An 18,010-nucleotide genomic window follows, 5' to 3' on the forward strand; every position below is an offset into this window, starting at 1 on the left:
TGGATAAAAGCTTTTTGCTACCATTTATCAAAAACAGCAAGTGAGTTACAAAGCCAAGAAGCACCAATGCATGTATTAACACTGTGCAAAACAAACCCAACCATGTAAGGATTACCTTTAAAGGGATTCACCACTTCTGAAGCAGTGCCTGCTCTCAAATGTATTAGAGGGTGGCATTCTTTAAGCAGGCAGGAAACAAGATAAAGCACAGGAAGGAAACATTCTCGATTGAAATGAATGCTCTGAGCCTCAGCTGCTACCTCTAGGTCCTTCCACCGCCCTCACTCAGCTTTCCCAGCGAGGAAACACCGCTGCTGAACACAAATAAACACACGGCCCTCGGCCACAGCCTCGAGTTCAGAGGCAACGGCGTTTTGGCAGCACCACGGCCCTCACCGCCTGCCCCGAGGCCCGCCCGCAAGGCCTCTCCGCCGAGTCTCCACACAGGGGAAGGCCACGGAGCACCCGCCGCCCAGACAAGCCCCAAGCGGCAGCCCTGGGGCCTAACGACAATTAACGGGGCCGCTCCGCCTCCGCCGCCGGCTCCTCGCATGCGCACGGAGCCAGCACGGCGAACACCGTCGCGTCGACTTCCGGGTCAGCGGTCGTTCGCACTGCCCTCCCCGCCCCGCCATGGAGGCCGGGCAGAGTCCCGGCGGCGGGGAGGTCGGCGACCCGGCCGAGGTACTGTCGTTTGCTCGGCGGCGCTGCCGGTGGGAAACCGCGAGAGTTGTGTGGGAGCCCGGTGGGGCTAGGGGTTGTTTCTGCTGAGGGTGAGGCGGCAGGCTCGGGGCCTGCACACACCCTCCGCGGGCCGGGGAGGGGGGATTCCTGTCAGCCTTTCGCCCGCCCCTGCGGTGAGCTCCCTGGCGGCCTGCGGGGGCGCGGAGACGGTGCCCTTGAGGCCTTTCCGGCGGCCGTTCGTAGGGGCGGGTGTCGCGGCAGGAGGCGTTCTTCCCGGTACCGGCGGCCTTCTCACATCTGCCCTTCTGCCGGTCGGCGATCTGGCAGGGTGCCCGGTCGCACGCCTTTCACGATGGGAGAGGGTCACGCGCCTCTGGTAGAAACTTCTCACCTGCTGGTAAAACAGCTGGCCAGCGTCCCCTAAATATATGCATGTAAACGGGCAACACGCATTGTGTAATTAAACCCCTGACAACTATTTTAAAAAGGGATTTAATGAGCTGTCGGAATTCATCAATTTGGAAGGCTGGTTGCAAGGACCAAAGCAGGCTTTTCTGAAGAAAAAGGAGCGGACTGAGTTGGGATTTGAGCGTGCACAGAATATTTTCTGCTCTCTCATGTGTTTTGTAGAAACGTTGGAGTTTTTTAATGATATCTTTCATGTGACATTTATAGATAAAAGGCACTAGTTCCTTAAGTGTAGCTGTGTGAAAGTACAGGCACTACAATGTGTGAAAGTTAGACCAAGTTTTTAATTGAAAAATCCCCCCAAACCTTTCTTTTGCTCATTCTTTTCTAATATATTTCCTTAATGAAAGAGGGAAGTACCTAAGCCTTATGTGCCGACAGAGGAGGAAAGAAGACTCCTCAAGGAATGTGCTGAAGAGAGTGCCCGGTACAGAGGTAAGTTCAGTTTGCTGGTAAACTTGGTTTGCTTTTCTTCCACCCTTAGTTTTTATTGTTATCTGAGGCATTAAGGAAGGAAGGCCCGGGTCAGTATATCACAACAGTTCATTAAAAAGCTTCACATGGTCTAAAATTTCATCCTGGTAAATGTTGATCCATGTAGGATTTACATTTATTAAGAGTTTGCAGGACAGGAATTTTGTAAAAGGTGCAACATAATTTGTAAGGTATATGCTTTATAATAAGATCCCTTTGTATTTTAAATTAATATGCTTATTTAAAGTCTCAAAATAGATATAATTAATGGAGTCTCTCATGTTTCTGAATATTCTTTTTTTATTTCTACGTTTTTATTTTCAATTTTTGTTGTTATCTTTAGAAAGCAAGAATAAAATAGTTTAACTTAGAACCATTGCTTTCTGTCTTTAGGGAGACTTGTGAAGGGAACAACGTATAAGTAGTCGCTCAGCTCAATTTTTGGAGAAAATTTCTGTGTCTGTGTATGGCCAGATGTTTGGGCGTTTTTCTCCTGTAAATAAAAGCCAAGATTCTCAAGCATGATTCTGCAGTCAGTAATGATTTGTGTACTGTAGCTGGTATACAGGAATAATAAACTTGCATTGTTTTCACAGAATACTTCATGCCTCTTCTTAATTTATTTGAAATATCAATGTTATGTTGGGGCTTTTTTTCACAAAACATTGAGAACTGATTGCATTACTTCTTGACATTGTTTCTGTAACCCAAAGGTTCAAGGCATACCTGTTTTTTATACACCTGGTCAAGAGGTTTGAACAAGCCTTCTGATGTGACTGTTACCCACTATTTTATTGCACACTAGTAGATTACTCCTGATGCTGATAGGTGGCTTAGCAGAAACCAGGACGGATGAAGAATTTAGCAGCTGATTTGCTAAATTTAGCACACTGGGGCTCTGATTTCTCCTGGAAGACGGTACTTTCAGGGGCAACTTCTAAAGCACTGTGATTTTGAATTAACGATTCAAAGTTCTGTTTTATCTTTCTCCATTGCTTTGGCATTCTCCTCTTCCACTTCTGTTCAGATACCTGGAAACCTTCAGCTTGTTTGCTAAGATCTAGCCATCTTCCTTATATTTTTGTAAGTGAAAAGTCAGGTTCATTAGTAGTAAGATGACGATTGGTTATGGCTTATTGATAATCTCTCTCCTGGAAGACAAGAAGGGAGGGAGTTGTTTGTTCTTCTTGAGGTGTTCTGCTGTGAGTTCTTGATTGGCAACATAACTTACTGCCCTGTGCATCTTTATACGGAGACTGAAGAAACAACATCAAGGTATTGTTGAGAAGCCCCAAATTAGTTTCTTCAGTAATTTCACTTTAGGGAGCTACAACAGTAATTGAGAGATTTTTTCCAGGAGTTGTGTACTGTGCCATTATCTCACTGGGAGAGCCTAAAGCCCATCGCTGTTTTCTAGGTCTCCTGTCTTTGTTTCATTGTTCTACGTTACATGAACCTAGATTGTTGTATTCGCTGTATTAAATTATTTGAATGCCCCTTTGCAAGAGGTATGGGTTGCCTGTGTGACTGCCTTGACATCGTCACTTCTTATTGTATTGGTTCTTGTTATTCACAGATATTACTATACGTTTGTGTATTTTCAGTTTGTTCGAATTTCAAGCTGTAATCAATTTTTACCAGTTCTTGCAAACCCTCTCTGATTTGCAGTAGTTTCTATTGACAGCTTCTATTTCAGAAATGCTTGCTAGTCATTTCATAATTCAGTTTAATATATGCTTTACTGATATTACGAATTTTTAATCACATTGTCATATAATACAAATTCTAATACTGTAAAAATTCACATTACAATCTACAATTTTATCCTTTGCACTTTTAAGCTCGCTAACAAAATCAAACCAGATCAGTATGACTTTTTCCCCATAAAACCATTTTGACTAGGGTACATTACATCCTTAATTATGTGCTGTTGATATATCAGCCTTCCATTATTTTTCCTACGATTTATTTTGTTCCTGAAGCAGAAAAAGTACTTTTTGCCCATAGCAGTGAAAAGCATTGATATTTTCTGATTTATTAAGCTGCTTTTGTTTTTTTCCTACACTTGAATAATTATTCATATTAATTTTTATGTATGAACCAAATTTTCATTTACCTGTTATTCTTTTAATTTCTAGTTACCAGTTTAGGTCATTTATATGCTCACATGCTAGCAGCTGTTTCCACTAACGTGCATAACCTGTCTTTGATGTCCGGAATATTTGTGTTGGGCCTATAAGTCATTTCAAACCTCTAAGGCTTATACTGAAGTCCTCTGTAATAAGTTCTTTTGGATTTTTGTTTCTTTAACCCCCCCCAGGTTTTTTTTTCTCTTACAATTTAGCTTCAAATCTGCACTGCCATTCTATGTCTCAGAAAATCTAGAACTCTAAATTTTGGAAAATCTAGGTCTAGAATCTTTAAAAGCATGAGGGTTTTAATCTTTAATAGATTGGAAGATTTTATTATCTGTTTTGAAGTGTTACTGTAATCTTGCTTGTGAACCAAGGAGCGAATACTTTTTCTTAAAAGTGACATCCAGTCATATTTACCCTAAAATGCTGGTTGGACTCCTAACCTAGTTTAGACCTGTCAGAATTTGTGAAGGAATAAACTCTTAGTTTGCAAAGTATACTTTAATACTGTGCTGTCCAAATTCCAAAAAATATCATGTATCTTCAAATATGAACTTAATTAGCAGATTGTGTGCATCAGAACACTATAAACATCCAGTGCTGTTGCAAAAATTTCTCCCCTAGGTAACGTTAAAGTCATTGAGCCTTTTTGTAACATCTACATTTTCAGACTTGCTTAAAATGTAATGTCATTATGACACATCTAAATCTTTAATGTAATTAACTTCAGTCTTCTGTCACGTTCGTTATTTCAGTGTCACTGTGTCTTGTGTAGGGATGGTGGTCTTTACGAATAGTTTCAAAGTTAATCTTCCCAATATCATAATTATCATTGCTTGAAATAAGTATTCCTTTTGTTTCTTGCCATCTTCAAATGCTTCCTGCCACCTGAACTCTTTCAATATGATAAAAACCAATGTGAACTGTTAAGCTGATTGTGATAGGCAGTAATGCTCTTCCATGTTTGTCGTCATCTCTGCATTCCTGACCCTACCCCTGAGTTGTATAGTTTGATCCATAAGCCATGGAAAAAGCTGCCCTGTTCTTTAATTTGCTGGTGAATAAAACAGGTTACCTAATTTTAATCAATTTAATTTATTACTTATATTAATATATTTAATTTAATATATATTTTAATATATAAAACTCATGTAATTTTAATATATTTCAATTTATTAATTTATTAATATATTTAATTCATTCCAAAGTTCTTACGTTAAAACAAAATGAAGACTTCTGGTTATCAAAAATTTCTAGAGGCACTGGCCTCTCTGTAACTGCCTTCCATCCTGAAGAACTGTGTATGCTTCTCTGGTTTGAAGTTCTGCACCTTGACGCTGTAGCAGCTGTAGCTAGACCTGGAGTCTTGTCCTTAGAGCTTCATCCCATCTGCTGTTGGCTTTTGTATTTTAGGAAACACGAAGTCTAATGAAGACAGGATGACTCATTAACAGAACTGCATAATTTGTAGTAGGTCTTAAAAGCTGGAATTGAGAATGTTTCATAATTTATATATAGTTTGTTAATTATATGTATGCTTACATTCTTATACAAATCAGCTTAGTAAGGCCTAGCAACTCTCATTTTATTGCATATTTTGTTAAATGTGGTTGAAAATACTGAAAATCATATTTTAAGCAGCTTTTCTTTTTCTTCACAGCTTTTCCTTTGGCTGCAGTGAGCATGCTTGCTACTAGTTTCTTAATTAGGAAAGGTAAAGTGTAAACATACTTTGGGTTAATTTAGATTTGCTCAGATGAAATATATTTCTGCTGTTAATAAAGTTACTATAATAATATAATGTCTAATCTACTTGTAATTATAAGAAGTTTAGACTCTTCAGCTACATGACTTGCAGTTCCTAAAACTAAAGAAGGAGCAAAACTTAAAATCAAATTCATGTTCATTTTATGTTGTTTGACAAATGCAATACTCGGTGATTATGAAACAATATATTTAGTGTGTAGTAATACTGTGTGTGACATGATTAAAGAGGTAATTCTTAGATTTTTATAATTTTATGGGGAATTCAGATGCTAGGTTTTCTTGAATTTTCTTCAACATTAAGTGTAAAAGAGTAACCTGCTACCTACAAACATAACTACAGTTGATGTTTTTCAGCCTAATTCTTAATAACTTATTACTAATTATTTTGATCCTCATTTACAGGTGTTCTAAGAGACAGCTCAAGATTTGGTTCTTTTACGAAAGTTGCATGTAAGTAAAAGCTACGTATAAATTCAGCTTGCATTCACGCCTTAGGTTCTGGAGGCTGTTACACAGGTGTAATTCCCATGAGACTAGCTGGCTGATTCACTGTGACTCCACTCTATGCTTACATGGGCACAACTGTGCCTGAAGATAGAAGTAAATGATCTGACATATCCAATGAATAAGTTTCACCTTCCTGCAGTTAATTCTATCAGTCAGCAACTTTTTAGCTATGTTTCTTAACTACAACATGTCATACTGCAAGAACCTATTCAATGTCAAGAGGTAGAGCATTTCATTTATTCACCATCTTTGAATTTGTGCAGCATGTTTTGGACAAATTTTGTTTATAGGCTTTCCATAAAATTGCTTGACAAGTGTAATGTGATAATTTAAGATAAAAACATTGTAAAATGGATACTATACAAGCTTGCTTTAAATTACTTTGCCAGAGTACACCCACCCCTCCCTTCCTAATTTGAAGGTCTTTATTCATGCGTCTCACTTGTCCCATTCAGGCTGTTTTAGTGCCTTTTTTTCCTGGACATTATGTATGTACAATTGTAGGAAAACAGCAATTTCATGTGAATGATTTTGGATTAAGTATAATAAAAAATAAATTAATAAATTAACCTTTTCAATGTAATACATGACAGTAAAACAGGAAGTTGCCATCTTGCCAATCTGCCCAGATACAGCCAGTTACTCTTACAGTTTACTTCAGTGGGAAGAGGGTAAAACCCATGATTTGTGGTGAAGGAAGTGTTGTTTAAGCAGATAAATGAATGTGAGAGACTAGGGCTGCCATTTGTTTATGCTAAATTCCACATGCTTTCTTTGAACACCAAACAATGGTATAACACAAACATTTCTAATAAATAATAGAATTACTATTTCCCAATAGCTCCTACACATTTCTAGTTAAGGGCCACATTCCTCCTATTTAATAGAACTAAGTTTTGAAATCAAGGGAAAAAATAAGGAGCAGCTGGACTGGACCAGCTATTCTTGATGTTAAGGTTATAAGCCAAAATACTTCTGGCTTCTCCTTTTCAGTGGACACTGGAGGCATATGGACTTTCATTTTATACTAAAAGAATTTTCCATGAAGTGTGTGTTTCAGTTGGTTTTCAGTAGGAAACTTCGTGTGATTTATGTGCATTTTAAATACGCGGATTTTTCTGGGACATAGTTGGAGTGTAAAAGGCCTGAGTTAAGCAGTTTTCGTTTCATCCTCATATTGCTTAGGTCAGATGCGCCTACTGTCCACAGGATCTTCCTGAAAACTATTGCCAGGGACATAGTTTACAGGTCCAAATTATGTCTCATAATTTAACTGCACATTCCTCCTGCAGTGAAATCTGATTAAAGGAAGCAGTGCAGTTGTGGTTTCGTTTGGTTTTTTTTTTTTTCCTCCACGAGTTCTGAAAGAAGAGCGTACGCAATTCCAGGCGCTGCTGCTAGCTCATAGCTAGCTGATGTTAAACAACAGTAAGACAGTTCAAGACAGTTCTTGCCTTTCTGGTGTCACTGATCTGAGCATATTGCTGCTGCATCTATTGATTACAATAGTCTGTCTTTGATAATGGTGTGTGTTACTTGTGGTTGTTAGATTCTTATTCTGAAGAGTATCTATGCCTGATTACAGTAATTGGTCTTTTATATCTAACTAACATAATTGAGTCAGGTTTTCTTTAGTCTCTGTCTTGCATCTTCCCCTGCTTTGCCCCTCTTGGTTTTATCTGGAAGTTGAGAGGCGTTTCGTTTTCTAGATAGGGATTTTCAGATTCCAGGATGTTCTCCTGTCTACAGGAATTATTCATAACTTTTCTCAGTAGTCTTCAAGGCACTCTGACAGTTTAATAGAATTTCTAGTTAGTCACGAGTGATACACTACATTGACAGCATCCCCTTCAACATAGCATAGAACTATTGGTCCTCTATCCCTCTTTGGCGAAGAACGGTAAGATCCATATGTCCTACTTCATGTTAGCCTGCAGTGGGACCTGGCCTCTTTTATCAGTCTCTGATCAGCTTCTCTAAGGTCTTGTCATAGTGAGTACAGAAGAAGTAGAGAGCAACAATATCTAATTTACTGTGCTAACTTCAAAAATGTGGATCATCTGGCTGTTAGTTCTGTAATAAGAGAAACCAAATATTTTAGCCAATAATTACTTCGGGTGAAACATCTTCCAGAGAGATGCTTCCACTTTTCTTGACTGGAAGGCCTCAAGAAAAGGAGACTTTCTCTTTGTAATTTATGCCAAAGATTAATCACCTTTGCTGCTTAGCTTTATTTTGCTAAATATTTAGTTTGAATTCTTGTTGGGCCGTTTTTCCTTTTAGGGGCTTGTAATTTTTCCCTTTGCGCATATTTATAGCATTTGAGGTGTCTTCCAATTTTTTTGACCTGCTAAACAGCTAAACCGTTACATTTCTCATTTGTAAACTTCACTCGTAGTTGTGGCTGTTCTTCTTTTTTCCCTTGGAAAAGGATTTTTAACCTCCTCCTGAAAATACAGACATTAGAACAGGGTTCACAATTTCAGTACCAGTACAGCAGGGTAGGGTAAAATCCTTTTTTTTTATATTGATTCCCAGGTGATGTAGTCTACAGTGTGAGAACCTCAGAGGATTAATGTTACTGGTAATTAACTCTTCCCTGACTTAAAGATGATTGAGAGTCTTTGGTCTTTGTATTTAGAAAATACTCGTTGCATATGAAAGACAGATCCTGTCGTTTTCTCCTCAAAACTTCTATTAATTGACATTGAATCCTTCATGCTCCTCATACTCCTTTTGACCCATTCATAAAACTTGAAGGAGCCAGTTGGTGGAAATCATCAGTTTTAAGCCCAGAAAGAACTATCATGATCGTTTATTCTGATGTCCTGTCTAGCAGATGAAAATAGCTCATGCACTAAATTGAAAGTATTTGCCTAGTGATCACAAGGGTTCAGCTAATTCAGTTGTTTGCCCCCTGGCAACCATATGATAGAATCCTCTTCAGAAGATACTGAGCCTAATGCTAAGTTTATTTAGACTTCTCTTCATATTAGTGGAAGCCTTTTCAGGATCTAACTGTTCTGATGGATTAAATTAGCAGAATTTACTACCTTTGTTTATTTCTGACTGTTTTATCATCTTTGACAGTTAATTGTTATTTCTGGATCTTGGGGAAAAACTGATTGCAATTATTTTCCTTTTTTTGTCGCCTTTTATTCATCAAGTACTAGCTGAAATCATCTGATGCTCATGCCATATCTAAATCATTGTTCTGTGTCTCTGTTCAGCTGTTGCATTTGTTTTTAGTACCCTTTGTCTGCAGAAGAAGCAGAGAGAGATGATTACTGCATGGTTTTGGTTTAGATCAAAACTGGTTTTTTTCTTTTATTCAAGATACTGTAATTTATTTGAAATGATTATTTTAAAACTATGTTGAATATTATGATACAGCATATAAAACCATCTTTTTTTTCTTTTAAAAAAGTTGCTGGAATGTGTGGATACCTGGCTGGAAAGATATCCTACTTGCCAATCTGTAGCGAGAAATTTAAGAAACTGAAGGATTCCCCCATAGGAGATGTTCTACGACAAGCTCAGAGACATAGTTCACATAAGTAAGAATTTAATTCTCTTTTCAATTTAAAACTTATTCTTGAATAGGACGTTTTAAACACTAACAGATCAAAGCTACATTTGCAGCTTTCAAAGACCTTCAGAGCTGCACCTTCCCTCTTTCCCCTATTACCCCAAATCTACTACTTTTCAGAAGCTGTATCTGTATCAGTTGGTCAGCTATGAAACATGCATTTTGAGCTCTTTACATACAACTGATCACTTTGAGGAGTAGAAAAAGAAACATTTTACTTAGCAAAATGTATTCCTTGTAAATTAAGATGTTGTTTTCCTAATTTTTTTTTGGAATTTACTTACAGTAGTGTGACAGCAGAAGTTGCCTCCTTAGTTTACAAGTAAACTAAGTTAACTGAAATGAAATAGTGTTACGTTCTGGAAGTTTTTCCCATAGTTTAGTTTGATTGAAGTAGGAAGAGGATGGAAATGATTTCAGTGTTTATCAAAGGAAAGAGCTCAGTAAACAATATCAGTGCAGGAAGAAGCATGGCGGTCAAACTTACTGCTGTTTGTTTAAATCTTTTACATCTGCAACAGCATTATGCTGTACATATGAGAAACTCATCAGGTTCTTAAAACTATTTCCTGTTTTGTTCCAGAATGTTTTCTACCTCAAGTGGTTTTTAATTGCAAACTACTTTCGGAATATCTCACTTAAACCCTTGATTCAGAACTGAGAGAATAGTGTTTGGATAGTGAGTAGTAGTCCTGCTATGTATGTGCTAAGATTTGTTAAATGTTTATAAAGGATTTGATTAAATTCTTAATTACTTTATAAAGTCAGATTTATGACAGTTTTGTCTGCAAGATTTACCTTTATTCTGGAATGTCTATGTTTTTATGGCATCAAACATAATTTTAGGAATTACCACTTTATACGTTTACTGTATAAACTCAGCTGAATTGGAGCTGGACTTGTCCCTTTGCCCCCTTCCAGTTTCTCATAAGAAATTGTCATGATTGTTAACTGCGTTTACTCTAGGTGAGAACCTTTTTAAATGCCATCATCTGCTGCACCAACAAGTCCCTTCAACCTTCAATGGTCCGTTCTTTTGTATCTGTAAAATTTTATTTCCTAAGTGATAAATTCCTTTTTTTTTTTCCCTTGGTTGAATGATTAATTTAAATTCATTCAAATCGCATTATTGTCCATACATGCTGCTCTTTTAAGCCAGCAACAGAAATCATTACATTTTCATGGTCATTATACATCTACTAATTAATGTATTTTGGTAATTCTGATTTCCAGTTTAAAAAAAAGTAGGGAGCTAAAAGATTAGATAGTTCTTTAAAACTGTGTTTGCATATACTTTAAAAATATAATTGAGGCAATAAAATGGTTTAGCTCTGTATGTTCATTGTGGGAATAAAACAAAGACTAATTGCAAATGTTTTTCATATGAAACTAGAAGTACAGCTAAGCAGAAATTTAAAGTAAAAAATGAATAAATACTCCAGAGACATTCTAGTGGCACCAAGTGGCGGCATTCTTGATGAAGAGACATGTTGTGTAGTGGTTTGCAGGGCCATTCAGAGTATGTAGCAAATGCTTTCGAATATCAGGCATCAGTTTCCAGAATATTCTTTATATGATCTTACCTTTCTCTCTTAAGAGAAAATTCGTTAATGTTTCTGCTGAATTCAGCAACTCAATAAACCTTCATAATTTAATTTCCCCAAGATAACTCTTCATTCTCCTTTTCTTCTGCTGTTCGATACTGATCAATTACAGCAGCTTCTAATGATGAAGGGTTTTAAATTGCAAATTCTTCCTAAAAGGCCTTTAAAAATAACTATAGTTCATGCTACCACTAGTTACATGGGCACACCCTGTACTATTTGTGTCTGATGCGTTTTTTTCTGTCTGAAGACTCCCTGGGGGAAGGGATTGTCATTTTTGTCTTGTAAAGTGCAAAATGCTTTGTCTCTTTTGTCTTCTGTTCTGAAGATTTTCAAGTATGAGTTAAGTTTCTGGGAGGAAGGGAAGAGTGTTGGGGAAGGGACTATATAGATCTTTGCAATGTAAATTAAAAAAACCAAGCACCCCAAATGTCTTTTTTTAAGACAATAATTCATGTTGGAAACTAAACCATTTAAAATAAGAGAGTATTTTCTTGAACTGCACATATTGTTACTCTTATAGTTCCATTTTTAACTTTAGTATTTCTGTATTTAATATTTCATTGTATTATTTTCCAGCCGTTCCAGTCGGAAATCTGAATTTTCAGACATGCCTTCTCAGTCATTTACTGAATCTTCTTCTCCAAGGGCTGGATTCCCACTTTCTTCTAGCTATTCAGATGATTATAGTTCAACAGATAGAGCCCTCTCAAGTTATGAACCCGTTCCATTCAGTGCTTCCCTGAATGAATCTTCACCTACAGGAATTACTGATTACGCTGTTCAAGGTGTGTTTTGTCTTAATATTTAGCAGTTTGTAGTACAATGACTCTTGCCTTTCTCTTAGATACTTCTCTTATGAGACTATGTATTTTCATCCCATGCAAACATACATGGTACAATATAGTGGTTTTGAGTGAAACAGCTTGAAGTTCCCAGAATTGTTTTTACGCAGAAGATAAATATATGTATTGTATTGTGTTCTAACTGTAAACTAAATTCAGGTTTTTTTCATGTTTTACGGCTCTAATTGCAAGTAAAGATTGTAAATTTACTTACAAGGTTTAATCTGTTGTGAAACTAAACCTGTAAAAAATTCAGTCTGACTTGGAAGTTCTTTTTGATTGAAATTAAGGTGAATATGCCATCCTTTCACTGCACGAAATAAACCATAGTATCTGCCATTTGTCTGCTAGCCTTTCTGAAGTTATTTCATTTTCACCAGCAGTGGTGCTGTAACTGTATACTACTATAATTCAGTGACACTAAACTGTTTTTTTTTATAATGTGACAAACATTTAAATCTTCTGAGAACTGAATGCGTATTGTGTTCTGTCCAGCAACAGCTGATTTTCTCACGGAGAACTAAAATGCTTTTCAAGTACTGTTCTGTGCAGCTGTTCCCCTGCTTCCAGTATGAACTCTGTCCGCAGCTATTGCAGGGGAAACACACGAATCTGAATTCAGGTCTCTCTGGTACACAAAGGAGGAAGTTACTGTCAAATGCAGAGTTTCGTACTTTGAATTAGTTTGGATTTTTTAACTCCTTTATAGAAAAGGTTTTGTTTCATAAAAAAGCCCTTTCATGCAACTCGGTTTTAGTTATATAAAAGTATCAGATGTAAATGTGTCAAGGAAATTGTAATTACACTTCATCACAAATATCAATAGTTGGTAGAACCTTAGTTATAGAACCAAGATTCTGCAATATAAATGTAGATAAAAGGATAAAATGTTTATCAGGTGACATATGATGGATGTAGTTCTGATTCTTTGAAAGCAGAATTTAAGGCCTGAATGCAAACCCTTGAGCTTCACCTAGATTTCTCTTCAGGAATCGTTAATATATCAAATGTATGATTATCATAAATTTTACTTAAAGTGACCAGGACTGTTTTATCCATCAACTACCACATGGTTGTTAGGATTTCCATTGGGTAAAATGAAGAAAAGGAGTTAACTGCCAGTCTTCCAAAGCAGTTTGACAGAATGAAAAGGATAAAAGGAATGGATTAATTAAAGACCACATACATTCTCAGTTGCATTTAGAATTGCAGCTGTCATGCTCCTTTTCATTTGGGATCGAGCTGTAATTAACTGGCATTCTAGAACAGGTTGTAGCCAAGTTTTAGTGTGTGACGCCATTTCTAGTATTTTGATGTTTGTTTTGTTTTCAGATCCTGCTCCAATTCCAGAAGAAGGTCGTAAAAAAAAAGGCATCACATACGAGGAATTAAGGAATAAACACAGAGAGACATATGAGGTAATGCTACCACCAAAGGCAGAAACTCCAAGCGAGTTTTCACAGGAAAAAACAGCTAAGGAAGGTAATATACTGATTTACAGAAATAAGTAGTAAATTCAGATATTGGCAATAATGTTAAAAATGGTTACAAACCCAAGGCTTAATTCTGCTTACCCTTTAAGCAATTTATTTTTACAGTATCTGCAGGTATCTCATATGTGATGTGGTCTGTAGTTTCATATTTCAAATTAATTCTTTTTTCAAAAATATTGATCTTCCAATAGCAAATCATAATTCCTCTTCTCTAGCCATATTGCTTGGTGCCAGACTGAAAATCTCGTAACTTTTGGTTTATTGAATATATCGAGCAACGTCTTTCAATAAAGAATTCTCTGAGCTCCGAGCTATACTGAAGAGTTTTAGCTGTGGAAGGGGGTGTATGTTTTAGATAGCATTGTTCTCTCAAAATAGAGGACACGGTTGATGGTTTTGAAGGGGGGGTATTTATTTTTATGAATTGTTTCATGTGGAATTAGTGGATTTCTATAGAGGCATTGTTTGTAGAGGTTCATTTTCAACATTAAAACTCAAAGGAAGGAAACGGTATTTGGCAGCAATATTGACATTTGTTTTCACAGTGAAAAACAAAACTTTACACAGCAAAATAAGAATGCAATGTCCTGAAGAATAAGATGCCATTCAGTCAACTTTTTGACTCAATCATTTTTTTGAAAAGGAGACACGGAAGCAATTCATAATTGCTTGCTCCAGAACTTTTTTAATTTAATGTGGCATCTGTGAAAATGATGTTAGCAAGAGGAATGTTTTACCATTTAACGCACCGCTGGACTAGTCAGCTTGAATTGTTTGGGTTTGTATGCAGTGTCCAGTCTTGTCAATCATGTTGCAGCAAGATTTGTAGGAAAAGCTAACATCTCCTATTAGGCATAACAGGTGGTAGTAAGCATAGAAAAGTACATTAAAGCAAAAAGTTCTGAAGCAGTAATAGTAAGCTTTGGAACAGTGTTGCTTAAGAGTGTCAGTCTATTTCATGCTTGTGAATTACTTTCTCCAGATCATCTGTCTTTGGACAGCTCCACACAGTCTTGACATAAAAATTAAAAGCAATTATTGGGTAATGATTTCAATCTGTTATTTCAAGGATGAAAGCCTTTCTCTTATCATGTGACTATGCCAAATGAGACATTAAAAAATTATTGAAGCTGTAGTTTCAGATTGCTTCTAAATTCAATCAGCTGAGACTTCACTGATTTACACAATGTTTCTTTTTCAAGATATTTCTCCACAAATAGAAAGCCTAGAAATGTCACTTGAAAACCATACACAGAAATCTTAAGCAGCATTCTGCAAACCTTGCCATATTCCATGGCAAATCTTGTGGCTGTGAAATGAGAATATGCATTCATTATTTTATTTTTAGTTATTTGAGGTCTATAAAAGACCTCTATAAAATGTTGATCAAATATTGCATTCTGTCTATTATGTTTCTGTGTTCCGTTTGATGGTTATACTCAGGCTTTGTGAATAGAACTACACTGAGCAGTGCATGAGATTTGTAAACAAACTTTAAGTGTATCTCTTTGTATTTTTAGGGAAAAAGAGTAAGGAGGGAATACAAAAATTCAGAAATGTTTTACAAGTGGCAGTACATTTAAATCTACAGTTCAGGGATTCTACTGATGTTGCGGGCTAAGATCTGATTTAGCTTCTTGTGTCGCACTGGACATGTTACTTGTTGTATGCCCTTTCATATGTCCTGAGTCACTACCCCTTTGTTCATCCTCTTATCTCTCTGTCGTAGGAACCAGACTAGCAATTAGGAGACAGTGGTTTCTGCCCTCTGTTGCAAGGACATAAGGGAAAACAAACCATGTTTAAACCAGTTTTAAGCAGTCCCTAACTTCCATCTGCTGGTGCCTTCTCCGTTCATTGTAGCCGTACAAATACGTGCATCTGCATAGTGATCTGGACTGGACCATTTTCCAGGGAATGAGCGCAGCCTGCTCAGCTGCCATGGTTAATAGAAATAGAAATCAAATTATACTTTGAGAGAGCTTCTCATCGTGCCTCACTGCAATATCAGTCAGCTTAAAAGAGATTTGTCAGTGCATTATGCTAAGTTTGCTGACGTCTCACTGAAACAAGGACCATGCGTTCTGCTCTGTTCCACTGGTTCTACTGCAGATAGGTATTAATGAACAGTGGGCTTAGTAATTAACCTGTGAGTAGATTTATAAAGGGGTGCCTGACTAGTGCCAGCATTCCTACTGGACCGTATAGATCCATCCTTTACCCTGTCAGTGATGGCAGTCAGTTACAGACTACTTTGCAGCTCACTTTCAAGAGAGCATCTTTTCACTTTCTGGTCGTTGTTCAGTTACGCATGACATACTTCTGAATAAATCCATTAAGACCAGTACCCTGGGTTTTTTACTCTCTGACTCACTCCTATACTAAAGGAAGCTGCCAAATAATGATGGCTGAGTAGTTTCCTAGTAGGGATTACTGATTTCTGTTTGTTTGTCTTTGAACGTGTTTTTAACTATCCTGAACCCATCCAATTGTGCACGTAACTAGATTATGTAGCCACATTATTTATCGTAACATTCCTTGCCTGTTTCCTCCAATTGTCTTTGTTTCATGCACGTTACATTTGTTTCAAAGTAATTACAAATTCTGTAGAGCAGGAATTAGCACAGTCGGCCTCTTGACTGAATATTAATTCATTAAAGAATGATGATTAACAAACTCTTCTCCCCATTTATTTAAAAGTAGCTTTAATTAGATGTCTGTTGTGCTGTGACTGACACTCTCCCCACTCACCACTTTAAATGATAATGCATTTCACTATACTTTTCGGCACTGTATAAGATAAACTTTTGCAGTTAAATGAAATCACGTGTGACTACTTTTTCTTCTTTTCTTTAGTTAAAGTAAATAAATATGGAGATACCTGGGATGAGTAAGAGCCGAATGAAGAACTGAAGAAAATTATCTCCTGTCAGCTAACTTGAACTTCATCTAGATTAGTCACGAGTATCGGCACCTTCGGTGTGTTCTGCCAGGCACAGCTATTAATAAATGAGGAGAAAATCCTGACTTGCAAGAAGATTAAAAAAAAAAAAAGTAGGCTTAATTTTTTTTTTAATTTTGCATAAATGGCAAGCGAGGCTGTTGTGAGGTGTCATGACTATAAACCATTTGTGCTATTGTTTAAGAATGAAAAGGGTAACTGGCAATAACTAATATAAATGTATAGAAAAAGGTAAAAATGTATGTAAATAAATGCAATCACATGTATTTGGAAGGGAAAAAGATCAGAATCTTCTCAAATTTTCAAGACTTGCATTAAAAGTTACCTGTAGAACTCTCCTCTCACTTTGTTTTGTCTGAAAGGGATATGCTGGAAACCTCAAATTGTTGTCATGCTTGGTTAGTACTGTCTGGAATAATACTGAACTGTTCAGGGAAAAAGGGCTGAGGAACCTAGCCAAACATAAGTAAGCATACTTAACTGTTTTTCAAAACTGTTTCACGGTGCCAGCTATATTTTTAGACTGATATTCTGACTTGCCCACACTGGGTCTCTTCAGACAGTCATTTCGGAAGAAAATGATTGAATGAAACTGCAGATATTTCAAATAGCTACATTTAAGTGCAAAAGGTTAAACCTGACAAACTTTGGTAAAAGTTTGAATGATATCTTGACTGTTAATATTAGGGTTTGTGTATTTAGCCTTATTTCTCAGTTTATGCATGTCATGACAAAAACCCCATGTTTATGGAGAAAAGATCCTGATCAGTGGAATATTGCATTATTATTACCTGTAAGAAAAGAGCTACATTGGCAAAACTACTGAAGAGTATTTCCTAATGTTTGCATTGCCTGCTCTGTCTCAACCCAAATGTTGTCTTCCATTGGGGAGTCTCATATTCTCAGCTGTGCTGTTTCATCTCAGCATTGTGTTTATTCTGGGGTTTTGGCTATAGGGGAGCAAAAACCATGATGAAGTTGAGAGCATGAAAGCATTCCTGACATCCTTGTTGGAGGTGAAAAATAACTTACCTACCAAGATGAAAATTCTCAAAGACCTTATTGATTTAGTGGACTAGCAGCAGAGCAGCATGAATGAGAAGATTATTTTGGGGGAGTACAGAGCAATCAGCTTAAATGAGGAGGAAAAAAGAGGGGGAAGATGAGGATGCTTAAAGAGCCAAATACTACTTACAATAATCAAAACAGGAAGATTGCTTTCAGAAAAGCTGATCTTCTAAAAAAAGGAATGTGCTAATCAGATAATCTTGAAGTTGTATCAAAAATTTGACTTATAGAGAATGCTTCTCATGGCTGTGATGAGAGAACTCTGAAAATACACAAAGTCTGCCAGAATTATATTGCTGTGTTTTTTAGTGTGCTATTCCAAAGCTGATTATAATGAAAATAGTCACAAAGTTTCTTAGTGGTGAGTTATGCAAGTAACAGGAGGCAGAAGCTTTAGATGATAAAACTGGAGCA

General features: G+C 36.9%; 1 protein-coding gene across 2 annotated transcripts; it reads left to right on the plus strand.

The window, feature by feature from the left end:
* Positions 1–630: 630 nt before the first annotated feature.
* On the plus strand, positions 631–16,864 carry OCIAD1 (OCIA domain containing 1). Of its 2 annotated transcripts, none has more exons than XM_050896477.1 (8): positions 631–684; positions 1,503–1,587; positions 5,422–5,475; positions 5,931–5,978; positions 9,463–9,592; positions 11,808–12,016; positions 13,406–13,555; positions 16,423–16,864. In XM_050896477.1, exons 1-8 carry the CDS (start codon positions 634–636, stop codon positions 16,458–16,460), a joined length of 765 nt encoding a protein of 254 aa, XP_050752434.1. In that variant the 5' UTR covers positions 631–633; the 3' UTR covers positions 16,461–16,864. The 2 variants fall into 2 exon arrangements, with proteins under 2 accessions (XP_050752434.1, XP_050752435.1); XM_050896478.1 differs by having other exon boundaries at positions 13,406–13,491.
* The last annotated feature ends 1,146 nt before the right edge of the window (positions 16,865–18,010 follow it).

This window comes from Gymnogyps californianus, chromosome 4 (genome assembly GCF_018139145.2).
Source record: "Gymnogyps californianus isolate 813 chromosome 4, ASM1813914v2, whole genome shotgun sequence".
Classification (NCBI taxonomy): Eukaryota; Metazoa; Chordata; class Aves; order Accipitriformes; family Cathartidae; genus Gymnogyps; species Gymnogyps californianus.